This window comes from Xenopus tropicalis, chromosome 1 (assembly GCF_000004195.4).
Source record: "Xenopus tropicalis strain Nigerian chromosome 1, UCB_Xtro_10.0, whole genome shotgun sequence".
NCBI classification, from domain to species: Eukaryota; Metazoa; Chordata; class Amphibia; order Anura; family Pipidae; genus Xenopus; species Xenopus tropicalis.
In genome coordinates, this window is record NC_030677.2 from 78,364,199 (window position 1) to 78,391,074 (window position 26,876).

General features: G+C 38.3%; 1 protein-coding gene and 1 long non-coding RNA gene across 3 annotated transcripts in view; one reads left to right on the forward strand and one right to left on the reverse strand.

Annotated features, from left to right (window-relative positions):
• The window catches only part of mmrn1 (multimerin 1), a 52,618-nt gene extending 25,951 nt beyond the window's left edge, over positions 1–26,667 (reverse strand). The window contains exon 1 of the mRNA XM_018096300.2: positions 25,934–26,667. Coding sequence (XP_017951789.2) covers positions 25,934–26,460 — 527 coding nt within the window. The 5' untranslated portion in view covers positions 26,461–26,667. The remainder of the gene's footprint in view (positions 1–25,933) is intronic.
• Positions 2,431–26,220, forward strand: LOC116411449. Of its 2 annotated transcripts, none has more exons than XR_004223078.1 (5): positions 2,431–2,707; positions 22,813–22,854; positions 23,368–23,577; positions 23,877–23,951; positions 26,136–26,220. It is a non-coding gene; the product is annotated as an uncharacterized LOC116411449 (long non-coding RNA). The 2 variants fall into 2 exon arrangements; XR_004223077.1 differs by lacking the exon at positions 2,431–2,707 and adding an exon at positions 2,807–2,984.
• Positions 26,668–26,876: the final 209 nt, after the last annotated feature.

Below are 26,876 nucleotides of genomic sequence, written 5' to 3' on the forward strand. Positions count from 1 at the left end.
AGGAGGCAGCAATTAATTCTTAACATGACAATATTCTATTTAGGATTATCCAATGGCACATACTACTAAAAAAGTATATTTTTATGAAAATAGTTTATTTAGATGAAGCAGAATATGTAATATTGTTTATAGAGACCTACATTATTTGGGGGTATAGTTTTCCTTTAATGAATAGTGTCAATATCCGCAAACACTGCACCCATTTTTGCATGCAGTCAACTGAGCCTAATATGTCCAAAGTGCTGTGTTTACTTACGAAGTATTGCTGTGTGAATATTAAAAACACCTTCCGTGTTGTGTTTTATGCCTTCTTACCTTTACCGTTCTATTTTGCTTTGTGCATCTCTTTAGCTACTGTTTTTGCCTGGATAAGGCTAATGTCAGACCTGGAGTTTGGCATATATTTTCGACAATTGGAAAATCGCTTGCAGAAAACAGCACCATACGCCTCCTACCTGTGCCTGCCCCGAATGAATGAAATACACTCGGGTGCAGGCACATGTAGCCGATATCCGCTGAAGATATGAAGCCTTGCATTTTTTGGCAGATATCGCCCAAACGCCAGGTCTGACATTAGCCCAAGGCTGATACCACACACACAGCGTATGGCGTATATTTTCGGCAAGCCGTAAATTGCTTGCCGAAAATACCGCCATATGCGTCCTAGCTGTGCCAGCACCAGAATGAATGGAATACACTTGGGTGCAGGCCCATGTAGCCGTTTTCTGCATAAAAATGCGAGAGAATGCAAAGACGCGCGTTTTTACCTGTATTTCAGCTACATGTGCCTGAACCTGTGCGTATTCCGTTCACTCCGGTGCAGGCACAGGTAGGAGCATATAGGGCCGATGATTCACAAACACTTAGAAGCTCTAAATATCGCATTAGTTCGTGCGATAAAAATTTTACCGCATGCTATAAATAGCGCACGTTTTAATGCACTTTAGTGAATCGCCGAAAATATGCACCATAAGCCTGGTCTGACATTAGCCTTTCAACACTTTTTTAGTTGCTTTTCACCTGTTTAAAATCAGACATTTTATTGGTTGCAATGAGTTACTGCACCTGGGCAAACCTATTGCCTTTATTACATATGGGGGGGTTAATGTTTTTTGTGCAACCTATTATTTTCACTTTCACCTACCCAGCAGCATTAGCCACATGTGAAAGCTGCATAATATCCAAGGCTATTGTCATCTTAAGCATACAGGGTCGGACTGGGGGGTGCAGGGCCCACCGGGTCTCCCGCCCCTGGGGCCCTGCAGGTGCCCCGCTGGCCACGTCCCCTAACACCCCCCCACAGCCCCCCCACTTGCAGGGTCCCCACCGACGTCCTCCCCGAGCGCGCATAAATTTTAACGCGTCAGGGGAGGAACAGTCGGGCAGGGGAAGCACCAGCAAGGGTCGAGTCTGGCCCACCGGGGCCGGTGTCCCGGTGTGTAAGAAGGTGAAAAATGTGTGATAATATGTATGTGGGACAGGTTGACGGTCTTTGACAGATGGGCGGGGTTGAATCAACATTCATCCACAGGAGGTGAGTCAGGACCTGGGCAGCAGTGAGGAATAGTTAGCAGAGGCTAAAGGGGTGTAATACAGAGCATTATATGGACAAGGCAGTTAGGGTAGATAGAATGGGCAGTCCCTTTCTCCATAACCCACCTCCCAGCTTACCCCCCGCAAAACCAAGCACAGACTTGCATTTTTCTGGGTGGAATGGCCGCAGCTTATTTTATTAATAACATAACAAATTGTAATCACTGTTTCATTCCAATACACTTTACACCAATTACATAACATAGGTTACCGAACATTTAGCTGCTGAAGGCTGCATTACAATTGTTACCATTATAATATTTAAGTCAAGCCTGTGACTAGGCCTCCACAACCAAACTTTCCCACCTCCTGTGCCTACTATGCCTGTTTTCCCCCCAAAGCCGAGCCCCCAGGCCTGCCCCACCAGAAAAGCACCTGTAGCTTAATCTATTTAGCCCCTTTTCGGCTCCCCCTAGGGCAGCCCCACCACGCCAAAAGCTGCGACTAATCAACCAATATCCTCTTATTGCCTACCCCTTATCCCTTACTCCAGGGCAGGTGGGCGGGAACGCTGTCCTTTCCCTTCAGCTGCCACGAGGTAGTGATCCCACTTCTTCTTGTTTCCTTTTATTTATGCTGCCTCTTTTCTCCTCCCACTTGCTCTTTTAGAACTACAGCTCCCATCATCCTACACACTAATGTTCTTTGTGTTCCTATTCACCCCCTTTGTCATGGCCTCGCGCCGCTCCACCTGTTCCAGGCTCGCTCTTCCGGGCTTCTGGAAAAAGAGGAACCAGGTTCCAATGGGTACCCCATTAGTCAGGGAATCCAGTGCCAGGATAGGAACAGCTAGAAACAGTGCAGAAAGCTTCTAAAAATCCGAAGGGAAAAGGCCTATCCTGGAAGAGTGGAGGGTTATTATAGTGGATACCAGACCACTAGGCGGATAGGTGGGACTAGGTCCATGATACCGGAATGGGAAAAGTGAATGTACTGAAACTGTGTAACTGGACTGGAAGTTGTGGAAAAGAGAAAAATTGTATGGATCATTTTGAAATGCTCCAGCGCCTGCTTGCATGATAATAACGGTGACCATTGGCTGTTATAAAAGTTATTTGCATGAGGACCAGTCTGGCTGTTTAATTCATAACCGGAGTTGGCCTATCAAGTAAAGGTAAGGGCGCTGTCCCTTTAAGGAAGTGTTGCACCCCCATTGCTTCTACAGGCGGCCCAGTCTGACCCTGTAAGCATACCCCCAACTGTCCTGCTTTAATAGCCCATCCCGCTGTCCTGGATAGTTAAATGAATGTCCCGCATTGCCTGTAACTTGCCCTCACGTCTTCAGCTCTTCCTGCTGCTGTTTCGGATTAGCATAGTCTCGTGAGAAGAGACTATAACACCACAATCCAACTGCTCCTGATAACACAAACGCTGCTTAGTGCTAGTGCTGGGTGAGTCTTGAGTCAACGCTGTTGTGCTAGTGCTTGTTACAAACATTAGTTTTTTTTTATTACACAATGCAAAACTGGTACAGGTATAGGACCCATTATCCAGAATGCTCGGGACCAAGGGTATTCCGGATAAGGGGTCTTTCCGTAATTTGGATCTCAGTACCTTAAGTCTACTAAAAAATCAATAAAACATTAATTAAACCCAATAGGATTGTTTTGCATCCAATAAGGATTAATTATATCTTAGTTGGAATCAATTACAAGGTTCTGTTTTATTTCTACATAGAAAAAGGAAATCAGTTTTAAAATTCTGAATTATTTGATTAAAATGGAGTCTATGGGAGACGGGCATTCCGTAATTCGGAGCTTTCTGGATAACAGGTTTCCGGATAAGGGGTCCAATACCTGTACATAGTTATAACTCATTTATAACTGACTGCCTTCTCTTTATATTTTTATTTTATATGTAGTTGCTATATGGTTTTCCTTAGGTAGTACAGTATTTTGCATCTGATCCTACCATTTCAACTATATAAAAGGAGTGGTTTTTTTTAAATATGGGGTGTGGCCACACAAGTGGGTGTGGTCAAAAAATTACCATCTGCAATAGATTCCATTATGATACAATAATTATTTTTTTTTTTAAAAGTATTTTTTTTTCTCTAATTCTAAAATAGTACTTTGTACTAGATCCTAACTAAGCTGACAAAACTATTATTGTTATTGTTATTATAATTATTATTATTGATATGATGATGATATTATTATTATTATTATTATTATTATTATTATTATTATTCTATTACCACTATTATTATTGTTACTGATGATGATAATAATATTTTTTAAGATTAAAAGAAAAAAATGTTGTGAATGGGTGGCTTTTGGAGTCTTGAAGGCATCTAAAAAAGTTTTGCCTTTTTCTCAAGTACATGACACAAAATGGAAAATGTTCTAGGAAATAATCCTAGTGGTTCTCAGGTTTTCCACTAGATGGCAGGTTTTTACAACCAATGTTTTACTGTAAGTGAGCTCTTAAAAAAAATGTCAGTTTTTCCATTTCCAAGTTCACAATTTGCTGGAATATAGGAGTCACTCTTTCCTAGCAGAGTGAGTCACAGCATAAAGTGACAGCAAACACTGTCCATTACATTATATACTAATGCTGAACAACTGAGCAGAAGGAGTTTTGTAGCTAAAATAGCAAAAATGTTTATTGAGAAGCATATAATTTGAATAGCAGGAGTGGGTTTGCATCTCATAAATGGCATAGTGTAACTTGGAGCTCATGCAGGGTAGTTGCAATAGTCTCTACTATGTAAGTCTGCACCAATTTCTAGCCCTCAGCATATTATTTTGGGCTGTCCTGGAAAAAAAGGGAATAAAAGAGAGATCAACATTTACTTTACACATTGATCAATCCCCCTCTCTTTTTGTATGCTTGTGGTTAATTTGGCCAGATCAGTTGCACTTCCATTGTATTTGTATACTCTATTTAGCCTTGGAGTGCTCCCACAACTCCTTTCTGTGTATCTATAATTAAATACACAAAGAATGCTTGTCTTACTACTATGTGCAATGTTTTTACACTTTATACTTTACACTATATAGAATTAGCAAAAACATTTGTGTTAATATAAATGTATCATGGGGCAGTTGGCATTTCAGCCGTATTGTATTCCAAGCTGCAGGACCATTGGTCAATGATTTGAGACAATGTAAAGACTTTCTGGGGGATATGGTGAGATATAGGGGCAGATTTACTAAGACATGAACGCTCCAAGCGCATTTTCGCCGAATTTTTCAGCTCTTGCGCTACTTTTTCGTATGTTTGCGCGACTTTTTCGTACACTTGCGTGAAAAAATCGGAAAGGTTTTCCCGCTGTTTACAATCGTTCGGTATGAAAATTTTGTGACTTTACGATATTATCGTGACTAATACAATTTTTTCGCAAGCATATTCATAATATTTGAGGTCTTCAGAAATGATCGTATCCAATCCGAATTTATCCCATTCGGAATTCAAACTCGCGTTTTTATGAATGTGCCCCATAGATTCCTTGTCATGACTCTGCCTGACTTATAAACCTAACTTACAGCCTCTTAGGGAGTGTGGTGAATTTTCAGAAAAGCAGAGTGCTGTCATTTTTTGATATTACTCTCTAGGAGATTCTGATTTGGGGGCATTATGGGCTATATTATACATTGTTGGGAGGAACTGAGGCATTTGAGAAATAATACTGGGGCATTGTGATATATACAGAACATATTACCTTGATGGTGGCTAAGTAATATGCTGATGGGGGGACTCTGGGCTGTAGGCTAGGCAATCCCTGTTTTAGTGTGTTCCATCTTGTGTTCCACTGGCAGGAAGTGAATGTCGGCTACTGGATCACCCTGCTTAAAAGTCTTTCTTTGGAATTAATTTGTAAAGCGCACAAAGCATCATTGTATAGGAGGATATTCATTGCAATATTCTCTGGATTGTAATTAACACTCTTTCCCAATGAAGGGGGTGTCAGTGGGACTTTGGTCAGGAGTTTGTATTTGGATCTTTCTGCATGCCAAGCGGTTTAGAAGGAAAGGTCTAATCACTGGGGGGGTGCCAAAGTGTTAGGCACCCCCGGGCAGTGTTCTGCAAACAGGAGTACCAGCCCAGGCTATCAGGTGATTACAATTACTGGGGGGTGTCCTTCTTTAAAACACTTCAGTGGAGCTTACAATGAGCCCATCATTGGTCCTTGACTTCACTAATAGCCTAAAAACAATAAGGACTCTGCTTCACCAGCAAGTTACAAACCAATTTTATTGATAAATAATGATATGAAGATTCTGGCAAAAGTACCAGCATCATGTATTAAACCAGTAATTTCTTAGATAATATGTTTAGAGCGGGCTGGCTTTCTCCCATGACAAGAAGCAAAAGACAACCTCAAACAGCAATTAACCTCATAGTAGCAGCTAAACAGAGCAACACGCTCATCTTCATTTTGTCAACAGATGCCAAAAAGGCTTTTGAGTAAGACGGAACTTCATGTTTAACTTTCTCCGTTTTATTGGAATGGTTCCCAATATACTTGCATGGATAGAATCTCTCTATTCCAATCCTACAGCCAGACTTGAAATAAATAATACACTATCTGAGCCCCATAGGCGGAGGGTGACTTTTTTGTTTGGGGAGGCTAAAGATGGGCCATATATAGACTGACCTAAAGCTAATGTGAGACTTAGTGGATTTGCTGCTGGTGTAAAAAATTAACCTCCCAACTACCTCTTGCCATTCCCACTGACTTCCAAGGATTCTGTACAAAAGTGCGGGGGGAGTGCTTGTTTTTACCATAAAATGCTTAGGATGTAAAAGTATTCAGACGTGCACTTCTGTGAGGGGATCTGCAAACCTTTGTGTTTGTGATCAGTTAGCTTAAAGGGGTAGTTCACCTTTAAATTCACTTTTATTTTTAATGGTTTTTCAGTTATTTAGCTTTTTGTCCAGCAGCTCTCCATTTGGTAATTTAGCAGCTATCTGGTTGCTAGGGTCTTATTTACCCTAGCAACCAGGTAGTGGTTTAAACAACAGATGGAAATATGAATAGTTAAGGGGCCTACATGGAAAAATAAGTAATAAAAAATGATGATAACAATAAAATTGTAGCCTCGCAGAGCAATAATTTTTGGCCCCCATTTGAAATCTGGAAAGAGTCAGAAGAGAAAGGCAAATTATTCAAGAACTATAAAAAAAAATTAATTAGGAAGACCAATTGCAAAGTTGCTAGATATAGGCCATTTTATAACATACTAAAAGTTAACTTAAAAGTGAACCACCCTTTTATGTGTTCACGTTAGTTTTATAGTAAGAAAGGCAGTGGGTACTCCAGGCACATTATATATAGTGAGACGCAGTCTGTATTTACAAAACCAGCACATTATATACAGTGAGACGCAGTCTGTATTTACAAAACCAGCACATTATATACAGTGAGACGCAGTCTGTATTTACAAAACCAGCACATTATATACAGTGAGATGCAGTCTGTATTAACAAAACTAGCACATTATATACAGTGAGAAGCAGTGGGTACTGATGGCAGATATTCAGGCCCTGGCACTATAACACTGGCACGGATACACAACATTGGCTCCACTGTAACTAACTAGAAATGAACAAAATAATGACAAAAATAAAAAAAAATCATAAGTGCAAAAAATAACAACTACAAATATATAAAAGCACAATGAGCTTTTTCAGGGGGAAAGAGTTAACTTACCCTCCATCTGTTAGGGTAGGGGATAGATTATATATTATTATAGATGTCAGGCAAAAAACAATTTAATGTCAGCTAGTGCTTCAGCCTTTAGAACTGTATAGTACCTGTGGGGGTGGGATGAAAACTGCAGCAAAAGTTGAGAGTTGGTTCTCAGGTAACACAAAGTTTATGTCTATGCGGATAATCAAAGGGACTATAGCCAATTGAGTGATTTCAAATAAGCTACAAAAAATTGATTGCACTTTTTTAGGCTCTCTCACACCATGGTGACTGCCCTGATGGACAAATTCTCTTTCTTTTTCAAATTTCTCTTTTCATTGGCCCATGTTATGAAAACTGGACTTGTATTAACTACTCTTCAATCCTACAGGTGATCAAAAGAAACTTAATAGCTTGGTCTAATAAAACATTGTCCTGGTTTTGCAGAGTGAATTCATTTAAGATGAATATACTTCCATATGTCTTTCAGACACTTCTAGTGAAACCCCCTGCTGACTTTTTTCCACATTAAACAGCATAATAAAGAAATCTGTATGGAATACTAAGCAACCACATTTAAAACGTGACATTCTCAGACATTCACACCTAAATTGTGGAATTGGATTAACAGTTTTCAAACTGTACTATCAAGCATGTGCTTTGTTACAGATCATACATTAGACTACTGAAAACTACTGAATTCTGAACATTTTTGGTACCAACAAATTGCAAGTTTTGTACAGTATGTACTGCTCTTCATAGCACTGCTGATGCTCCATTATACACAGACTTAAAAAACTGATGTTGCCAACCTCCGCTAAGGAATATCTCTCCATATATCACATACTCCTGTTGCATGCCACCACCAAACTCCACCTTTCTTACACTTCAAAAAATTGGAAAGAGCATAGAATATTATGTTCTCGGACCAGGACTAGGAGGAGATAATCTCTATGGGACAGAGAAGCTGCAGAATACTAGAGAATAACTATAATGGTTTGGGGCAGGTGGGGGGCTGTTATAAAGCAATGCTCTAGGAACACAATCACCTTTTATGTTACAGATCTCTGCTTCTGTTTTATTTGGTATACTGCCTTCCATAGGTTGGAACTGTTGTTCTATTAATAAAATAAAAAAGTTGGAGTAGATCAAGAATTAAAAAAAATAAATGTGCAACAGTGGCCCTGTCTAAGCACTGTCATCTTCTTCCATTCTGAAAATAATTGGCACTGAAAATTGATATGTACAAGTATAATTTGATCAAAAAGACATGATAATCAGTGGCTTACCAATATAGGAAGCGGGACCCGCAGTGGTGAGGGGCTCAGGGACAGGGGGTCTCAAACCAGGGGTCTGCTTCATCTATAGCTGTAAGAATTCCCCCCTTCCCAGTCGCACTCTTACTTACCCAGTAAAAGTGATCAGGGAGTGGGGAACATGAGCGTGTGGGTGAAGGGTGGGTCAGTAGGTGGTATTACTATACCACTGATGATAATGCAATGTTTATTGCATTTAACATAGGATATACCATAAAAGACATGACTAGGAAAGGACCAGTTGTGCCTTTTTGAGCAGTATTTGTTACATCATTACTTTGTGTTGAAAAAAGACAAAAGTCTATCAAGTTCAAAGTTCCAAATACATTTCACATATACACATATACTGATACAGACCTACAGTATCTATACACTCACATACTGTATATAAACTATATATACCACTACCTATACTAACTGTAGCTCTTCAGATCAGTATAACCATAGATGGTATGCTTATTCAAGAAATCATCCAAGCTCCTCTTAAAGGCATTAATAGAATCTCCATCACAACATCTCCATCACAACATCACTTGAAAGTCCTGTTCCTGTAATCTAAAGGGGTGACCTTTGGTTGTTTGATCTTTTCTGTAAAAGAAAAGATGCCTACTATCTGTCTATAATGTCCTCTAATGTATTTGTAAAGCATAATTATGTTCCCTGTGTATTTTCCCCAGAGAAAACAACCCCAAGCTTGACAGTCTGCCTTCATAGTTTTAATTCTTCATCCCTTTTACCAGTTAATTGCACATCTCAGCACTCTCTCCAGCTAATATATATCCTTCTTAAGGGTAGTAAGATGGTCAGTCCAGTGCAACCTTTCCATGAACAACACTTTTATTAACAGAGGAGACTATTGGATCACTACAAATGCAAGCCCCATGCAGCTTCATTCGCAATCATTCGCGTCTTTTACTTATATATCTGTCACTATTTGTTGGTGTTGGGTCATAGGCACGATATACAGTTTGCAGCCCTATACAATGTAAAGGGATTCTGTAATGATTTTTATGGTGTACTTATAATTTCTAATTTACACTGTTTATATTGCAAATCATTCACTCTATCATTTAAAATTATATTCTTGAACCAACAAATGTATTTTTGTTATTTGTACATTTGGGGGCGTATTTATTATGCTGTGTAAAACTAATTCGCCGAAAAAATGGAGTTAAAAGCTGTGTAAAATAAATGGAAAAGATCGCGTTCTGAACGCCGGATATTACGCCGTTATTTACCATAAGTTCCGGTGGAAGAAAAACCGCGTAAAAAAATTACGCCGATTTTACGCCGTTTTTACACGGCGAATCCTGGTGATGTGTGGCGAATTTTCTTGCCGTTTTTTACATAACATAATAAATATGCCCTTTGGTGTGTAGAAAGCCATCTCAGTCTATTGTTCCTGAATCTGAGCTTTCAGAAGGAGCCAGCACTACACAATAGAATTGCCTTCAGATAACCTATTGTTTCTCCTACTTAATGCACTGTTAATATGAACAAAGTCGCATAATTGCAAACAGGGTTTCTCCTTCTCAGGTGCTACTCTCATGCATGTGAGCACATTTAGCAATGCAAACAATTTCTGAACTTGTTTTGATGTCTACAATAGTGCAATCTTCTCCAGCCTTCAGGAAACCTGCATTATATAAGGATACTGGGGTCTGGGGTGTCAGATATCAATCCCTCTCATTGTATTTGGGGCTAAAATTCCCACTGCTTCTCACTGTAGTTAATTTTTTTGTGCTCCAACACTGTCTCTCACTGTACTTAATGCATTTTGGGTGCCGATACTTCTGCCCCTTACTGTACAATGTGTTTAGGATCTGGAGTTATTGTTCACAGAAGTTAATGTACCATTATTTACAGTGCAAACTGTGTGTGTATATCTCTATATAATCCTTACTGTACAGTTAATTGAGGCTTATGGCACATGGGGTAGTTTTTCCACATTGGAATTTACCTGGCAGAGAAATGCCTAAAGCTACCTTTAATTATTGGGAGGTAGTATAGCCACGTTGCCTGTTTACAACTTACTAAAATAGAGGACAGTTCCAGCAGTGCTATTAGCCTGTGGAGGCACCTGGGGTAGTAAGGAAGTGGCTAGCCCCATGTCATATTTCAATATTAAGTATAAAGAAATCTGTTTGCTCTTTTAAAAAATTGATTTAAAAAAATTGAATTAACTGAATCTAACTGATGTTTTCCTGTGGCAGTATTCCTTTAAAAAAGTTGGGCACCTTCCAATGCACTCACTTATAGTGAATGTTGAATGGGAAGCCATTGCTTTTTATATGGTACCTCCATAGTACCTTTGCAGAGCACCCATCATGGCAGCTCATACTAACATGAATACCTGCAAACATGCATATTAATTCATTAAATAAGACCCTTTATATGGACTAACCTGCGAATTTTATAGAAAATTAAGTGTAAAGCTTGCTTATACATAGGAAGAATACTGTTGTACGAGCAAACATAAATGCAGCCAGTGTGCATTTAAGCAGTAAAGCTGCGGGAGGCAGGCTGTGTGAACTTTAATTCACAGAAAGGTTGCAGAAAAGAGCATGATGCATTCCCAACACAACACATTTATATCTTAAGTGACTGTCAGCAGCCATCCTCTGCAATGGTTTTCCTTGGAGCTTTGGTTACCAAGGAAACAGAGTTAACTATTATTGTACTTAAATAATAATGCTTAAAGCAAGAAGAGTGCAATGCAAAACATTCTGTCAGACAAATTTACTCCAAAGAATAAGCAGCCTTGGCTCAGTCATTACTAAAATAATGGAAACATTCATAAAATGTCCAGTTTCATAGCTATAGATACAGGGCTTAGGTTTCAAAACTGTGGGGCTAACCACACCTCTCCCAGGGAGGACCAAAAAATTGGAAGGGGAGGGGGGCATCATGAAATATGGACTAAATCCTTAATTCCTAATTCAAATTTACAGTGCTGTGTGTACAACTAGCACTATTTAAATAAAAATATACATATTTACATATATATATATAGATACAGGTATAGGACCCATTATCCAGAATGCACGGGACCAAGGGTATTCCGGATAAGGGGTCTTTCCGTAATTTGGATCTCAATACCCTAAGTCTACTAAAAAATCAATAAAACATTAACTAAACCCAATAGGATTGTTTTGCATCCAATAAGGATTAATTATATCTTAGTTGGAATCAATTACAAGGTTCTGTTTTTTTTCTACATAGAAAAAGGAAATCAGTTTTAAAATTCTGAATTATTTGATTAAAATGGAGTCTATGGGAGACGGGCATTCCGTAATTCGGAGCTTTCTGGATAACGGGTTTCCGGATAAGGGATCCGATACCTGTACATATCAATAGCATTGGGTGAATTTCATTCTATGCAATGTTTGTACTATATCTGTATTCTTGTTATGAGGTTATGTGTTGGACTACAGAGGGGGCTTGAATCCAGCTGGATGAATATGGGCAATGCAAGGGGGGATTTTCTTGACAAAATACTATTGCTTACCTCCAACTGGTATGTCTATTAGCCCTCACCCCCTGTGCAAATTGATGTGCAAAATAGAGAGGCTTCAGATGGGTTTTTTGCCTTCTTCTGGATCAGCTAGCAGTTAGGCAGATTATATATAGGCATTATGGTTGGACTTGATGTACATATGTCTTTTTTCAACCTAACTTACTATGTTACTAAGTATGGGGCTCCTATTGATGCAACCACCAGGTCCAGGGTGGCAGTAGCTCCACGGTTCCCCAGCGTCAGTAGGTGTACTTGCTCAGTATTTATTAGGATAGATGCAATGCCCATCCATATGGAAACTCAGGGGTATGTTTGGCCACAAGTTCCTTACTGAATTGTAGTAATATGGACTCTCCATTGCATCCATTTGAATTACCTGCAGTTGTGGGTATGTTTGTACCCCTATAGCTTTAAAGTATAGAATTAGATAAATGTGAACCTTAAGCAACTCCCTGACTTTCTGTTCATAGAGTAAAGGGGCCAGCAAGATTGCAAATAATGCACTTGTAATAAATATAAACAGCATTTCTTCAATGTCTGCTTCCATTTAACACTTGATATTAATCTCTTAATAAGAATGGCAACTTATACATCTGTTTAATGAATGCTTGAAAAGTTGCTTTGATTTCAGACAGAATTATTAACGTACATGGACAAAGGGTAGAACTGTAGGATTAAACATAGTTAACTCATTTTCTGTTCTCTTTCATTACTTTTTCTTATTCAGGCAGGATAGAGAGGTTCTCCTTATATGACATTTGACATTACCGCCAGTCTTCCAAACTCCAGAGGGGGGCGCACAGTGTGATGGCATGCTCTATGAACACTATAGGCCTACTTTATCTACTGTCAAAAAAGCTAAATGATTTATTTATAAACATGCACATTGCATGTCTTTTATTTTTAGTGGCTGGGTAGGTTTTTTTATTCACTGACACAAATTAATTATATCTTTTATCTAAAATAAACATCATGCTGTGAAACCTAAAAGCTTTGGAAACATGTATATTCTGCTTGGGTGGATACACCCAGCAACACAGGAGCCTAGGAACGCTGACATACAGTACATCATCCAGGAACAACAGGACAATATTGTAACATGTTCAACAGAGGCCACTAGCAGTCTAGGAAAAGAATACACAAATAGTTCAGATAGCTCAAGTGGTTTCTTCCCTTTATTACATTTATTATTTCAATAAAAGGCAAGGGAACCCCTTAAGCCAGTGCTGTCCAACTTCTGTGGTACCGAGGGCCAGACTTTTGGTACATGGTAGAGGGCTGATAATGAAAGCCAGTTTTGACCACCCACCAACATACCCATGTCATCACAAGAGCTTTTAAGACCATACCCACATTAATGGTGGTAGGGTAGCAAAACCCAAATCATTGGTGCTCACTGTAGGTATATCAGCCTTCATTCATATGTTAATGTAATTATAATGTAATTATATTATGTCATATTAAGACACACCTTTATATCCATAATGCCTCCTCCTCCCCTGTGGATAGCACAGCAATCCCCAGCATATAATTACACACCTTAGGGACCATATAATGCCTATTTCCAAGTGCTAACAAACTCCCAGAACAAACCCCTGCCAGGTTCACCTCCCACACCTTGCCTGTGTATGCCATATTCTGCCTGCCCTACCCAGCCTGTGTGTGCCATACTCTGCCTGCCCTACCCTGCCTGTGTGCCATACTCTGCCTGCCCTATGCTGTCTGTGTGCCATACTCTGCCTGTGTGTACCATTCTCTGCCTGCCCTATGCTGCCTGTGTGTGCCATACTTGGCCTGCCCTATGCTGCCTGTGTGTGCCATACTTGACCTGCCCTATGCTGCCTGTGTGCTCCATACTCTGCCTGTGTGTGCCATACTTGGCCTGCCCTATGCTGCCAGTGTGTGCCATACTTGGCCTGCCCTATGCTGCCTGTGTGTGCCATACTTGGCCTGCCCTATGCTGTCTGTGTACACACGGGCAGCATAGGGCAGGCAGAGTATGGTAGGCAGGGATTCGGTGCATCCCTATTTTAAAGGAATACTATCATGGGAAAACATGTTTTTTATTTCAGGAACTACAGGACAATAGTGTAACATGTTCACTTAGAAAATCATTGTAGACTTTAGAAGGCAGAGAAAGCCGTGAGAGTGTAAAAGACAGAAAAAAAAAATAATTCCAAAATAAAATCTAGAATGGAAGCTTGTGTGAGAGCCTGTCAAGAAATTCGATAACCTTACCCATTTTCTTACCCATTCTTCTTTTCGCAGCACGCTAAGAAAATGTGAATTTAGCGAGGGTACTATTATCCACTATTAACTGGATTTACCATACAAATCACATGCAATTCCTGAAAGTTTATTTACACAAAGTAAATGTTTCTTTGTGTTTCTCCTGTAATGTTGTAATTCTGTAAGTCTGCTGTAGAAGCAAAAAGCAATATAGAACAACACTGCTATAGACAATCATAGTCTACTTTTTTAAACAAAGTAATGATATATTGCAGTAATTATTTCTGCTGCTAATTTGCTACATGTTTCAGAGGGTGTTACTCCAACAATGTCACCAGTAAGGGGATGGGCATATAAAATATGGATATTTGGGTGACAGTGCTACAGCCCAGTACATTTCTAGCACAATCATTTGTGGGGCTGTTGTACTTCTTTCTGTTTACAGCTACTCTCTTCATAAATATGTGAGTTGTGAACTACCCATTACAGAGAAAGCTCAGGAAATACACTCCCGCAATATTTTTTTAAAGCCAGCTTGTTAGAAGAAAGTGATTGTCTTTAAGATCCCTTGAGTACTGCATTTGTTTAAAAAGCAAATCTGCAGATGTGCGTCTGTCCTCTGCTGTCACACAACAGAAAACTATTTTTAACCACAGAAAGGATTTCCTGAATTTTTATGTTTCAAATGAAAGGTGTGAACTCCCACTTTTAATTCAGCCAACAGATTGACCACTTATGTGTTGTTATTGTGGTGGTTGTTTTCTCTGGCAGAATCCCTCACAAAAAAACCATGCCTGAATAAGGTATTTATGTGACCTATGCAGGGCTGGATTTCTTAAAGCGGTGCCCCAAGGCTGGCCCCATTGCCCCCCCCCCCCCGTGCGAATGCACATGAGTGTCCATATAACTGGGGTACGTAGCAGTGGGGAGAGGACATCTGCGCGTCCGACCCCCATTGCTCAATATGCAAGCAAATTTTCAGTGTGGCTTGGGAGTCATGCCACCCCTAAATTTGTACCGCCCTAGGCCCAGGCCTTTGTGGCCTCGTAACAAATCCGGGCCAGGACCTACGTAATATTATTGAAGGCTAATTATTGAAGCTAATTATTATTCTTAGCTTCAACCTGATTTAAGTAATTGCAATGCTATTTAAATTTAGGTACAATTGTAGTGATGAGCTAATCTGTCCTGTTTTGCTTCACTGTAAAATCTGCAAAACTGGGGATCCACAGGAAGGTCTACAGAGCTTCCTGGCATGTTGGAAAGGAAGATTTACAAACAAGGTTAAAACTAAGGGCCAGATTTATTAAAATGTGAGACGAGCTCACCACGGAAAAATTCACCCCCTTTCTTTCTTAAAATCCCGTGTGATTGCCAAGCCTCTTCACTTAATTTTTCAGGATTCGTTGAGGTCTGGCATGGTGCCAAGAGACTGGCGAATTGCTAATGTGGTGCCATTATTTTAAAAAGGGATCCCGTTCTCAGCCTGAAATCTTTAGGCCTGTTAGTCTGACATCAGAAGTAGGAAAGCTTTTGGAAGTGGTAATAAGGGATAGGGTACTTGAATACATTGCAGTTCACAATACTATACGTTTGTGCCAGCATGGTTTTATGCGTAACAGATCTTGCCAGACTAATTACCAGACTCGATGCTGGAATGGCAGTTGATGTTATCTACTTGGACTTTGCTAAAGCGTACAGTACCTCACAGAAGGTTAATGATCAAATTGAGGAATATTGGCCTAGAACATAATATTTGTAATTGGATAGAGAACTGGCTGAAGGATAGATTACAAAGAGTGGTGGTAAATGGAACATTTTCTAATTGGACCAGTGTGGTTAGTGGAGTACCGCAGGGGTCAGTCCTTGGCCCTTTGCTTTTTAACTTGTTTATTAATGACCTGGAGGTGGGCATAGAGAGAACTGTTTCTATTTTTGCAGATGACACTAAGGGGCACAGCAAAAAAATCCAGTAGCACACTGAAGATGCAAGCCGTGAAAAAATTTGTTTTATTTGCCCAAGTACATATAAACATATAGTTATATAAAGGTTACTAACTAGATAACACTGGATACGCTGAGGGTGGAAGACTATTCCAGCATACTACAATGAGTCTCAGGGAGGTACTGAGTATGATGTGCTGAACTAGTCCTCTATACGTCTCAGAGATGAGAGTTCCAGTTATACACTATGCTGATATTTGACACAATGACTTTGAATTTTGCACAAATGTGGACTAAATGTATATTTGTATGTTTTTTAACACTTTTTTATATAAGAATATTTAAGGACTGGTTGTCAGTATGCACACATGGGGTTAAATTGTTGTAATTAACCATGCTATCACTGGAGCAGGGGAGGTTTTCTCTATCCCCACCCATTTCACAACCTTTATAACTTGCACACTAAATAGTGCACCATTAGCTTGAGAAAGGGTCCGGAGGGGCCCGAAACGTTGCTCCTTGCTTGTTTATATGTACTTGGGCAAATAAAAGAATTTTTTTCACGGCTTGCATCTTCAGTGTGCTACTGGATTTTTTTGCTGTTGGATATTGACCCCCATGCAAGGTGAGGTTCTTCCAGTATTTGCACCTGATACCCGCTTGGGTAAGTTAACAGAGGGTTGAGCTCCCCAATACTGCTATTGCGACACTAAGGGGCACATTCATGAAAACACGAGTTTGGATCCCGAATGGGATAAATTCGGATTGGATACGAAAATTTCTGAAGATCGCAAATATCACGAATATGCTTACGAAAAAATCATATTAGTCACGAAAATATCATATTGGCGATACGAAAATCACGAAATTTTCATATACTAACGATCATAAAATGCAGGAAAACCTTTCCGACTTTGATCCTTCTGTGCATGATTTTGGAAGCCTCCCATAGGAATCAATGGCACTCTGCAGCTCCAACCTGGCCCAAGAAAAGTCATGATAATGAAGTTTGAATGAATCCGAAACTTTCTTACACGGCGCAACAATACAATTTTGTTGCACAAATTTTGTCGCAAAGTACGAAAAAGTCGCGAAAAATATGGAAAAGTCACGCAAGATAAAAAATTGTCGAAAAAATAGATCATTATGAAAAAAGACGCATTTGGAGCGTTCGTGGTTTTTCACAGTGAGGGCAGTGAGGTTGGGGAATGCCCCTCCTAGTGATGTGGTAATGGCAGATTCTGTTAATGCCTTTAAGAGGGGCCTGGAAGAGTTCTTGAACAAACAAAATATCCAAGGCTATTGTGATACTAATATCTACAGTTAGTATTACTGGTTGTATATATAGTTTATGTATGTGAGTGTATAGATTGGTAAGTATAGGTTGTGTGTGCTGGGTTTACTTGGATGGGTTGAACTTTATGGACTCTGGTCTTTTTTCCACCCTATGTAACTTTGTAACTATGTAGCAATGAATAGAAAGTGGGTGAAATTTTCTGTTATCTCTACTGCCACTTGACTTGCTGCTATCTTATAAACTTTCTCAATTAATATTCTCAGAAATGCAAAACTTTAAAAAAAATGTAGTTTATGCAATGTAATACTGATCATATGGCTAGGGTTGAGGGAAACAATTTAGCGATTTAGAAATTAGCCTTTGGTGGTCCACTCCTAGCAATGGCTGAATGGTTGTATCTATGCAAAATACTCTGCTGATCTCTTCAAAAGATACTTAAAGCAGATCATGATGTAGGGGTTCCTCTCAAATTTTTACATTGGGCTATGTTACTAAATAAAGAAAGTAACCATTTCCTTGTGTTCATATTAAATTAGAAGTCAAGTTCCTGTTCCATAATATTTGTAGAAAAAAAAATGTAATTCTGGTAAATGAAAGCATTTGTGATGAAAAGCATGGCATTTCCAAGAAATTTACAAAAGCAGAAGTTTAAACTTCATTCCTGTTGCCAAATACATACTGTAAATACACAATTTATAGTTTTGATCTCATTAAAAAAAATGCCATTACGCACGTGTTAAAAAATAACACAAAGGAGTCCATTTCAGGAGTTTACAAACTAATAATCAATATTTTTTCTCTTTAAAACAGGATATAGTACTTGATCCTGACTAAGATATAATGAATCCCTATTGAAGGTGAAAGAATCCTATTGGGTTTATTTAATGTTTAAATTTTAAGTAGACTAATGCAGAAAATCCCAGGTACCTATTCTGGATTACAGGTCCCTGTATTAAGTTAGCATTCTTCAAACTTCAGAGCGTAGACTTTACATTGCCTCCAGTACTATGGAAAGACCAGTAAGCAGTTAACTTCAGGATAATTCTAATTCAAAAGAGAAGCTAAAGCAAAAGAATATATCTGAGTAAATATGTTCTGATACATTGACCTTGAATGCGCTATAATCTACAATGAGCCATAGGCAGTGTAGAATGACTGAAAGAAATGCTCTTTGCTTGTAACTCATTTTATGGTTGTATACGCTTTGTACTGAAACATTTGACCTTAGACAAAGTTTTCTCATCCATCTTTTTTAAGTTTAGTTGGAAAAATTCTAGTCAAGTGACACCTTAGATTAAAAGTGAAAAGCACAGTCATTAAAATTGTTATTCAATGGGGCACACTGAAACACTGAAAAAGAAGTAAATTGTACTTTTACAAAATATGCAAGTTTTATTTTATGGACAGCATAATAAAGGCCATTTCAGAATTTGTATTTACTTTAATTTATCAATAAAGAACGGAGAGTAAACTGATTATGGAGTCTTAGGACTTAGGGTTTATTCATTTTATTTGACCAGATGTGCCATATATAAGTTATGTTTAGGGTGGTTTCACAAAAACATTTGCCATCACTGGCTGTTGTGCCTTGCTAGACAAAGCATTATGATATCATAATAGGCAGAGTTGCATTATGTGTTTAGTCAGGCCACACATCTGGATTACTATGCCTGGACAGACAAAGCATTATGACAAAATAAAAACCAAAACTTCTTTCTTGTGCTAAACAGGGAAACTAAAAGCTACTACATGTTTGGATCTTGCAGGATAGATAATTAGATAACAGTGCACAAATCATCCCCCAGCATAATAGACTTCTGCTTATCTGTGAGATAAAACAGCCACAAAAAGCGGCTCATTTCTTGCTAAACTACCTCAGCTAATTAATGGTAGGATAGCAAGTGTGAAAGCAAAACAATGCTCTGTTACTGCTTTATAATTAAAATAACAACTACATATGCATTATTATTAATAATAATAATACTATGAATCATGATGATAATAATAATAATAATAATAAAATACACACTTATTCTATTATATTTTTAGCATACATATTTATTTCCCGCATTTGGAAAAAAAGAAAGTACAACACTAAGCCTGGCTACAGGGTACATTATGACTTCATAATAGTCATTGCTCATAGCTGCAAAATTATGCCTTGCAGGCAGTGTGTTATGAAATTATAGTAATAAAAGCAAGTATTAGGTGTTGAAATGCAAGACATGGCCGAAGGAGTTGTAGCTCTACAGCAGGGATCCCCAACCTTTTATACTCGTGAGCCACATTCAAATGGAAAAAGTGTTGGGGAGCAACACAAGCATAGAAAAAGTTCCTAGGGGTGCAATTGAAAGCTATAATTGGCTATTTGGTAGCCCCTATGTGGACTGGTAGCCTATAGAAGGCTCTGTTTGGCTTTACATTGGGTTTTATGCAACCAAAACTTGCCCCCAATCCAGAAATGAAAAAAGGGCTCCTACTTTGAGGCAACTGGGAGCAACATCCAAGGGGTTGGAGAGCAACATGTTGCTCACGAGCCACTGGTTGGGGATCACTGCTCTACAGTAACTGGCGTACCAATGCAATAGCCTATATTGTTAGGACTGTCTATAAAGAGCGGTGTGCAGAAAAAAATAGTTATTCTAAAATTGCAAACTCCCAAATACCAATTTTTAACCAATAAAAATATTTATTACTGAGGGCTGAAACAAAAATACTAGAAAAGCATTTACATATGATGTCCCTTTAGTCAATGCTGTAACAATATCTGCATCACCATGTACTCTATTTTTATTTTTATGCTTCTAATAATTTTTTAGAGCAGTAAATTGGACATCAGTGTTGTAAGGCAATCAAAGTGTAATGGAATCGTTGTAGAATATAAACAGGTATGAGACATGTTAACCAGGTGCTCTGGACCTGGGGTTTTCCAGATAAAGGATTCGTGCGTAAATTGGATCTCCCTACCTAAAGTCTACTTAAAAATCATTGAAACATAAATTTTACCCAATAGGATTGTTTTTTCTCCAATAAGGATAATTTATATCTTTGCTGGGATCAAGTACAAGGTAATGTTTTATTATTAAAGAGAAAAAAGAAATTGTTTTTTTAAAATGGGAATTATTTAAATAAAATGAAGTCTTTAGTGGATGGCCTTCTGGTAAGCCAGCTTTATGGATAACAGGATAACAGGACCCATACCTGTATTTCTTTTCTTTAATCCAACAAAATTGTGGGGAATAGTTAGAACAAGCAACTCACTTTTGGGTTGGGGTGTGGGAGTTGCTGGAAGCAGATACCACTGTGAAATGTGCAAAAGAGTTTGCAGAACTACTGTACCAAAATGGATATTGACTTATAGTGAAATACTGAAAATCCCCTAATTTTTTAATAGCTTAATACCAAATGCCGTTTTGCAATAATATGTGGCAGGTTTCCTGTGATGGAGAAGAAATGGTGCCTGTTGCAGTATACAGCAAACAGCCTGTTGCAGTATACAGTATAATCACACCTTATTCCAAAACTAGATCTTTTTCACATATTTCATCACACTTGGTATAAAGAAGCCATATGTTTGAGAGGAAAAATAAAGAAACAGTGAACACATTAACTAAATATGGAACACAAATACAAGTAAAGGCAGAAATGATCACCTTCATACATCCTTTACCTTTAAACAGGACACTGTCTTCACAACCTGCTGTGCATTAGGGATACACAGGTTTGTGAATTGTACTCTTAGTCCTATTATTTATTGTCTTAAAAAAGTACTTAGAAAATAATTTTGAAACATTTGAATTATTTGATTAATATTTATTTATTGATACATTAAGTCTATGAAGGATGGCCTTCCCATAATTCAGAGCTTCTGGGTGACGGGTTTCCAGATAATGGCTCTCATACCTGTACTAATAAATAGTACTATTTCAGGTAATGATATGGGGTATGTTTCAAGGTTTAGACAATGGAGTGAAAAAGCATGTATATTTAATTCTAAACTATGTGTTTATGTATTAACCAATTTTTGTCTATGTATTTAATAGACTTTTGTTAGTTGTATTCTATATGCATGTATAGGAGATGGGTATAATTCCTCTGTAAGCTTTGCTTCTCTAGGTTAGCCATCCCACAAGACTATAGGAGGGCCAAAATTTGGCGATTTTTTCGTAGCGCTACTACTTGCGCGAAAAGTCGCGACTTTTTCGTAGCCTTCGCGCCGAGTACGAAAGATTCAGATTCATTCAAGCTTCAGTATGGTGACTTTTCTTGGGCCAGGTTGGAGCTGCAGGGTGCCATTGAGTCCTATGGGAGGCTTCCAAAATCATGCTAAGTCTGAAAGTTTTGCCCGCCGCTTACGAGCGCTCAATACGAAAAAGTCGCGACAAGATACGAGCGCATCGTAATGGCTACGGAAAACTCGCGTTTTTTCGCGCAAATTGTATTGGTAACGAAAAAGTCGCGACAATTTCCGAAAAGTCGTAAAGGCGCCGAAAAAATCGCAAAAAATATGAAAAAGTCGCAAAATGTTCATTTTCCAATCGGAATTTTTCCAATTCGGATTCGGATTCGTGGGTTAGTAAATGTGCCCCTTAGTCTAACAATAGTTTTACATACAGAATTTGACCCATAGGTGAATTTCAGAAATAGCTTAAGTATGTCATTTTTCAGAAAGTCAGATTTAAAAGTTATGCAGATATCTTGGTAAGGTTTTATGACCCAGGGTTGATTCCTCTACTGATAGCTTAGGTTAGTGTTAATGGTGATATGGCATGGTGATATGGTGATCAGTTGCAGTATTCATTCATTCCTGAGATGTTACCTAGTTTTATGAGAACACAGACCATGATTTACTGTCTGTTAGACTTTATATACAGGTATGGGACCTATTATCCATAATGCTCAAGATCTGGGGTGTTCTAGATAACAGGACCTGGGGTATTAAGGGGATAAGGAATCTTTCCATACTTTGGACCTCCATACTTTAAGTCTGCTAAAAAAATTACTTAAACATTGAATAAACTCAATAGGATTGTTATTTTTACATGTGAATTATTTGGTTAAAATGCAGTCTATTGGAGATGGCCATCCTGCAAATTGGAACTTTTTGGATAACTGATAACGAATCCCATACCTGTATGATATCGACAATTATACATAACAGTTTCCAACTGATAGTAAGTTTTTATTCTTTGCAGATTTGCAATTATGTAACTTTTTTTTCAGCAACTCTTCAGTTTGGAACTTAAGCAGTTATTGTTTAACCCTATTCTATTTACCCTAGCAACAAAGAAGGTGTTTGAATGACAGATTGGAAGATGAACAGGTGAGGGTCTAAAGAGACAGATACATCATAAACAGTAACAAAAAAGAAAACTGTTGAAAAGTTGCAAAGAACAGGACAGCCTATGATATACTAAAAATTAACTTAAAGGAGAACTTATACCTTTTACTACTACAACTCAAAAGCATGATAACCAGCCTATATGTTAGAATACCAAAAAGGCGTGCATAGGCTAACTCAGATGAGTTGCAATTCAGACCAATAAAAATCCTGTTCTCCCAAAGCAGCAGAATAAGAACATATTACAGTGAAATATCACCTCATAGCAGGCTTTATTAGTAAATTTGTGACACTATCACAATATCATTAAAAGTCTCCCTGTTAATACACAACATATGTTGCCTGAGAATGTTTACTGCCAAACATAAAACTAAAATATCAGAATAATTTAGCTGTATACCTCATGCACAGATTGCTGTTTTCAAATGCAAATGAACAAAGGTAAAAAAAAAAACCACCTGCCACTTCCTAGAGTATGCATCTTCTGCTTCCTAGGCATCTGCTGAATCGAAGATAAAAACCGGCTTACAGTAAGCAAGTCATTTGCTCAATAAATAGCAAGATGTTGAGCAAACTGAAATAAGGTATCTCCCTGAAGTCTTTCACTTGCAACACACATGAGACGCTGAGTGCTGCCATTCCTGGAGCTTTTTGTCCCCATTAAAGAAATGACTGTTAGATCAAACAGAAGGATTTGTGTAATGTGTAAGTGAGGATCTATCTCTTTATATGTTGGTGTACATAGCCCATAGCTTGTATAATGCAGATAACATTGCAGCTGTGCAGAGCAAGCGAGAGGCATAATTTAGCCTTTCATGGTTCCTGCTATTGGAAGAATGTAATGAAAGCCATAAACTGCATAAATAAAAGCAGACTTGCTTTTAATATGCTAAAGGTATAACATATACAGCACCTAATATTAGTACAACCCCTCACCAGGAACCTAACTACTAAAAGATAAATATATATTCAACTTTTTATATCTCCATTATGAAAACAAACAGATGACATGGTGGTTTATTCAGCATTGGACTCGGGTGTTGAAGGCCTACTGGAGCTGGCGCCTTTAAAAGCAATGGGTGAGGATCCTTCATTGATAGACCTTATATGAATGTATGGCAAAGTATTGTAAAGTTTCTTGAGCAAGTGTCAAACTAGCTCAAGCAAAATCCCACAGACAGGGTTCTCCTCCCTCATGCCCCCATGTTTACCTCTTTCACATCAGAGGGAGGGTGGGAGGGAAAATTACTAGCGCAGTCCATTAAGGAATGGAAAAACTTCTCTTAAAGGTAACCTGATGCACACACTGCCGCCTATGGAAAGGTTCTATCTACTGTTGCAAAAGAGGGGACATTGTGCTCAACACCACTAATTTTAAACCATTAGGATATAGACAACAACAAGAGATCTGCACTCCATTTTGCATCACCATTGTAAATTACATCTATCAAAAGGAAACAAATAGGGATGCATTTATTACATGCATCTCAAGTATGTATCATTACAAATAATAGTGAAAGCACTATCAGTTTGTCTCTTTGTGCTTTCCTGGTTTCGCCCCTTGAAACTGTGTAGCAGAACTTTCAAGTCAACCAAGACTGCATATCATACAATGCCTTGCTACATTGTCAGAACCGACCATGCAGAGAATAGCAAAGGACAGAAAGATACTACCTTCAATAACAAATGGCACATGCATGTAAATAACATTAAACTATTGCAAATATGTAATGAATATATGTTGCAAAGTTTCTGTTTTGGAATTATTATGTCTATTTATTATTAGTACAGGTATAGGATCCTTTATCCAGATACCCATTATCCATAAAGCTTCATATAAAGTACAGGAAGGCCATCTCCCACAGACTCCATTATAATGAAATAATTGGAATTTTTAAATATGATTTCCTTTTTGTCTGCAATAATAAAACTGAAACCTTGTACTTGATCCCAAGATATAATTAATCCTTATTCAGTGCAAAACCAATAATTTAATGTTAAAATGATTTTTAATAGAATTATAGTATAGAGTTCCAAATTACGGAAAGATCCCTTATATGGAAAACCCCAGGTCCCAAGCATTCTGGATAACAGGTCCCATAACTGTAATATGATTTTTCTAGAATCTAAAGGGTTGATTCACTAAAGTGCGATAAAACGAGCACTATTTATAGCATGCGTTAAAAATGTTATCACATCTTAATGCACGATTCACTAAAAGGATATTTGCGTTATTTAAGTTGCGAAGACTATTTTCGTGCAGTATTTGACGCAACACGCGCTAATTAACGCAGCACGCTACTTGTCACGCGCACTAATTAACGTACGTGCACTACTTATCGTGCACACGCCATATTAGCCACACACTATAATGTTCGTAAAACTACTTTTTTTGAAAATGACCATTTCCCTGCAAACTGGAGGCTACATCACTCTAGGGCCAACACATACTTGAATAAATCACACTGCAAAGTCCATATTGTGTTGCCAAAAGCTCATTAACTGTACTTTTCTATAATTATCGCCTGCCCCAAGTAGGTGTTAATTTTTGCATAGACTAATGCGATATTTAGCGCGTCTAAGTGTTTGTGAATCATGCATTAGTATTATTTCTGCGCGAGAATTAACGCAATGCGGTAAAATTTACGCATGTGGTTGCATGCTTTTTAACGCACACGATATGCGACTTAATGCATGCAATAATACTTTAGCAAATCGCACCTTTTTTTGCATCAATTTTAATGCAAAAAAGCATGCGATAAGCGTTATCGCACCTTAGTGAATTAACCCTTAAGACTGCTACAAAAATTAATTTGTTGATAGACTGCAATATGTTTTTAGAAGCAATATTAACTAGTACAGGTGTAGAAAATATGATAATTTTACTGGATTTATCTTACACCATTTGCAGGTATCCAACATTTATATGGTTACATAGATGTTTGCTTTTGAAATGCACTTTAAAAGTTAACTTAGCTGCTACTGAACTATTTACTGACCTAAAATGGCAAGTTAACACAAATATACAGTCAAATAAATAAGAAAAATGAACATATCCTACTTTCCCCGAGCGGTTTGAAAACCAGGTTTTTGATTGGGTGCGTTGCTTCCTTTATAGTAAATGCCCTGCCTGGGCAAACGATTTACTGCTGCTCCTTGTTGAACTGTATCCATCTTTTTAGGGATGCTGGTTTGTCTGATAATTGTGCTGGTTGTAGCTTTCATTTGTTCTGTAACTGATCTGCTGTTTTCTTTGCTTGCAGCCACTGTGACTGAGGGAGTTTCAGATGATGAACTAACAATGGCTTCAAGGTTTATCAGCTTTTCTGTTTCTGCTGTTGCTGGAGCATTAAAATGAATACTCATATCCTTCAGAGTTGTGAATTTGTCTTCATTTGGTGCAGCTGGTGTAAGGCTGCTTGTGTGGCTTATGTCTGTAAGTTGTTTAACTACAAATCCCTCAGAATCAGAATCACTTGTTTTCCATGGTCTATCAGTAACATCCACTGAATCTCCTCTAGTGTTGCCACCACCAATATTAAGAAGAATCGCTGTTAAAGTGAAGCTCATTGCTAAAATGGAGACCATTTTTCAGCAGCTGTCTCCTTTCCTCCAAATATCTCTTCTGTTCTGAAACTTAGGAGTATTTTGCTTTTTGCTGTTAACCTGTACTAGGTCTTGATGCCAATGATCATTCAGTAAAAAAGGAAACAGGTTGTAGCCTGAACATATTTAGCTGAGGAAACTTAGTTTCCTGTTACTGTGGAATCCACCTCATCCCACGGACCTTTAAAGTTAAAGGGCACCAAAAACACTGAGCAGAGTTAGGAAGGAATACATGCACAGAGAATTCAGGAAATAATGTAATGACAGAGGGAAATTGTATAACTGGTGAAAATACATTGTGTGCTTAAGTAGAGATGTAGCAACTATTTCACATAGGCTCTTGCAAAAATACTGCATGTATATGCAACTGATATAAAAAAAAATTCTGAAATTCATTT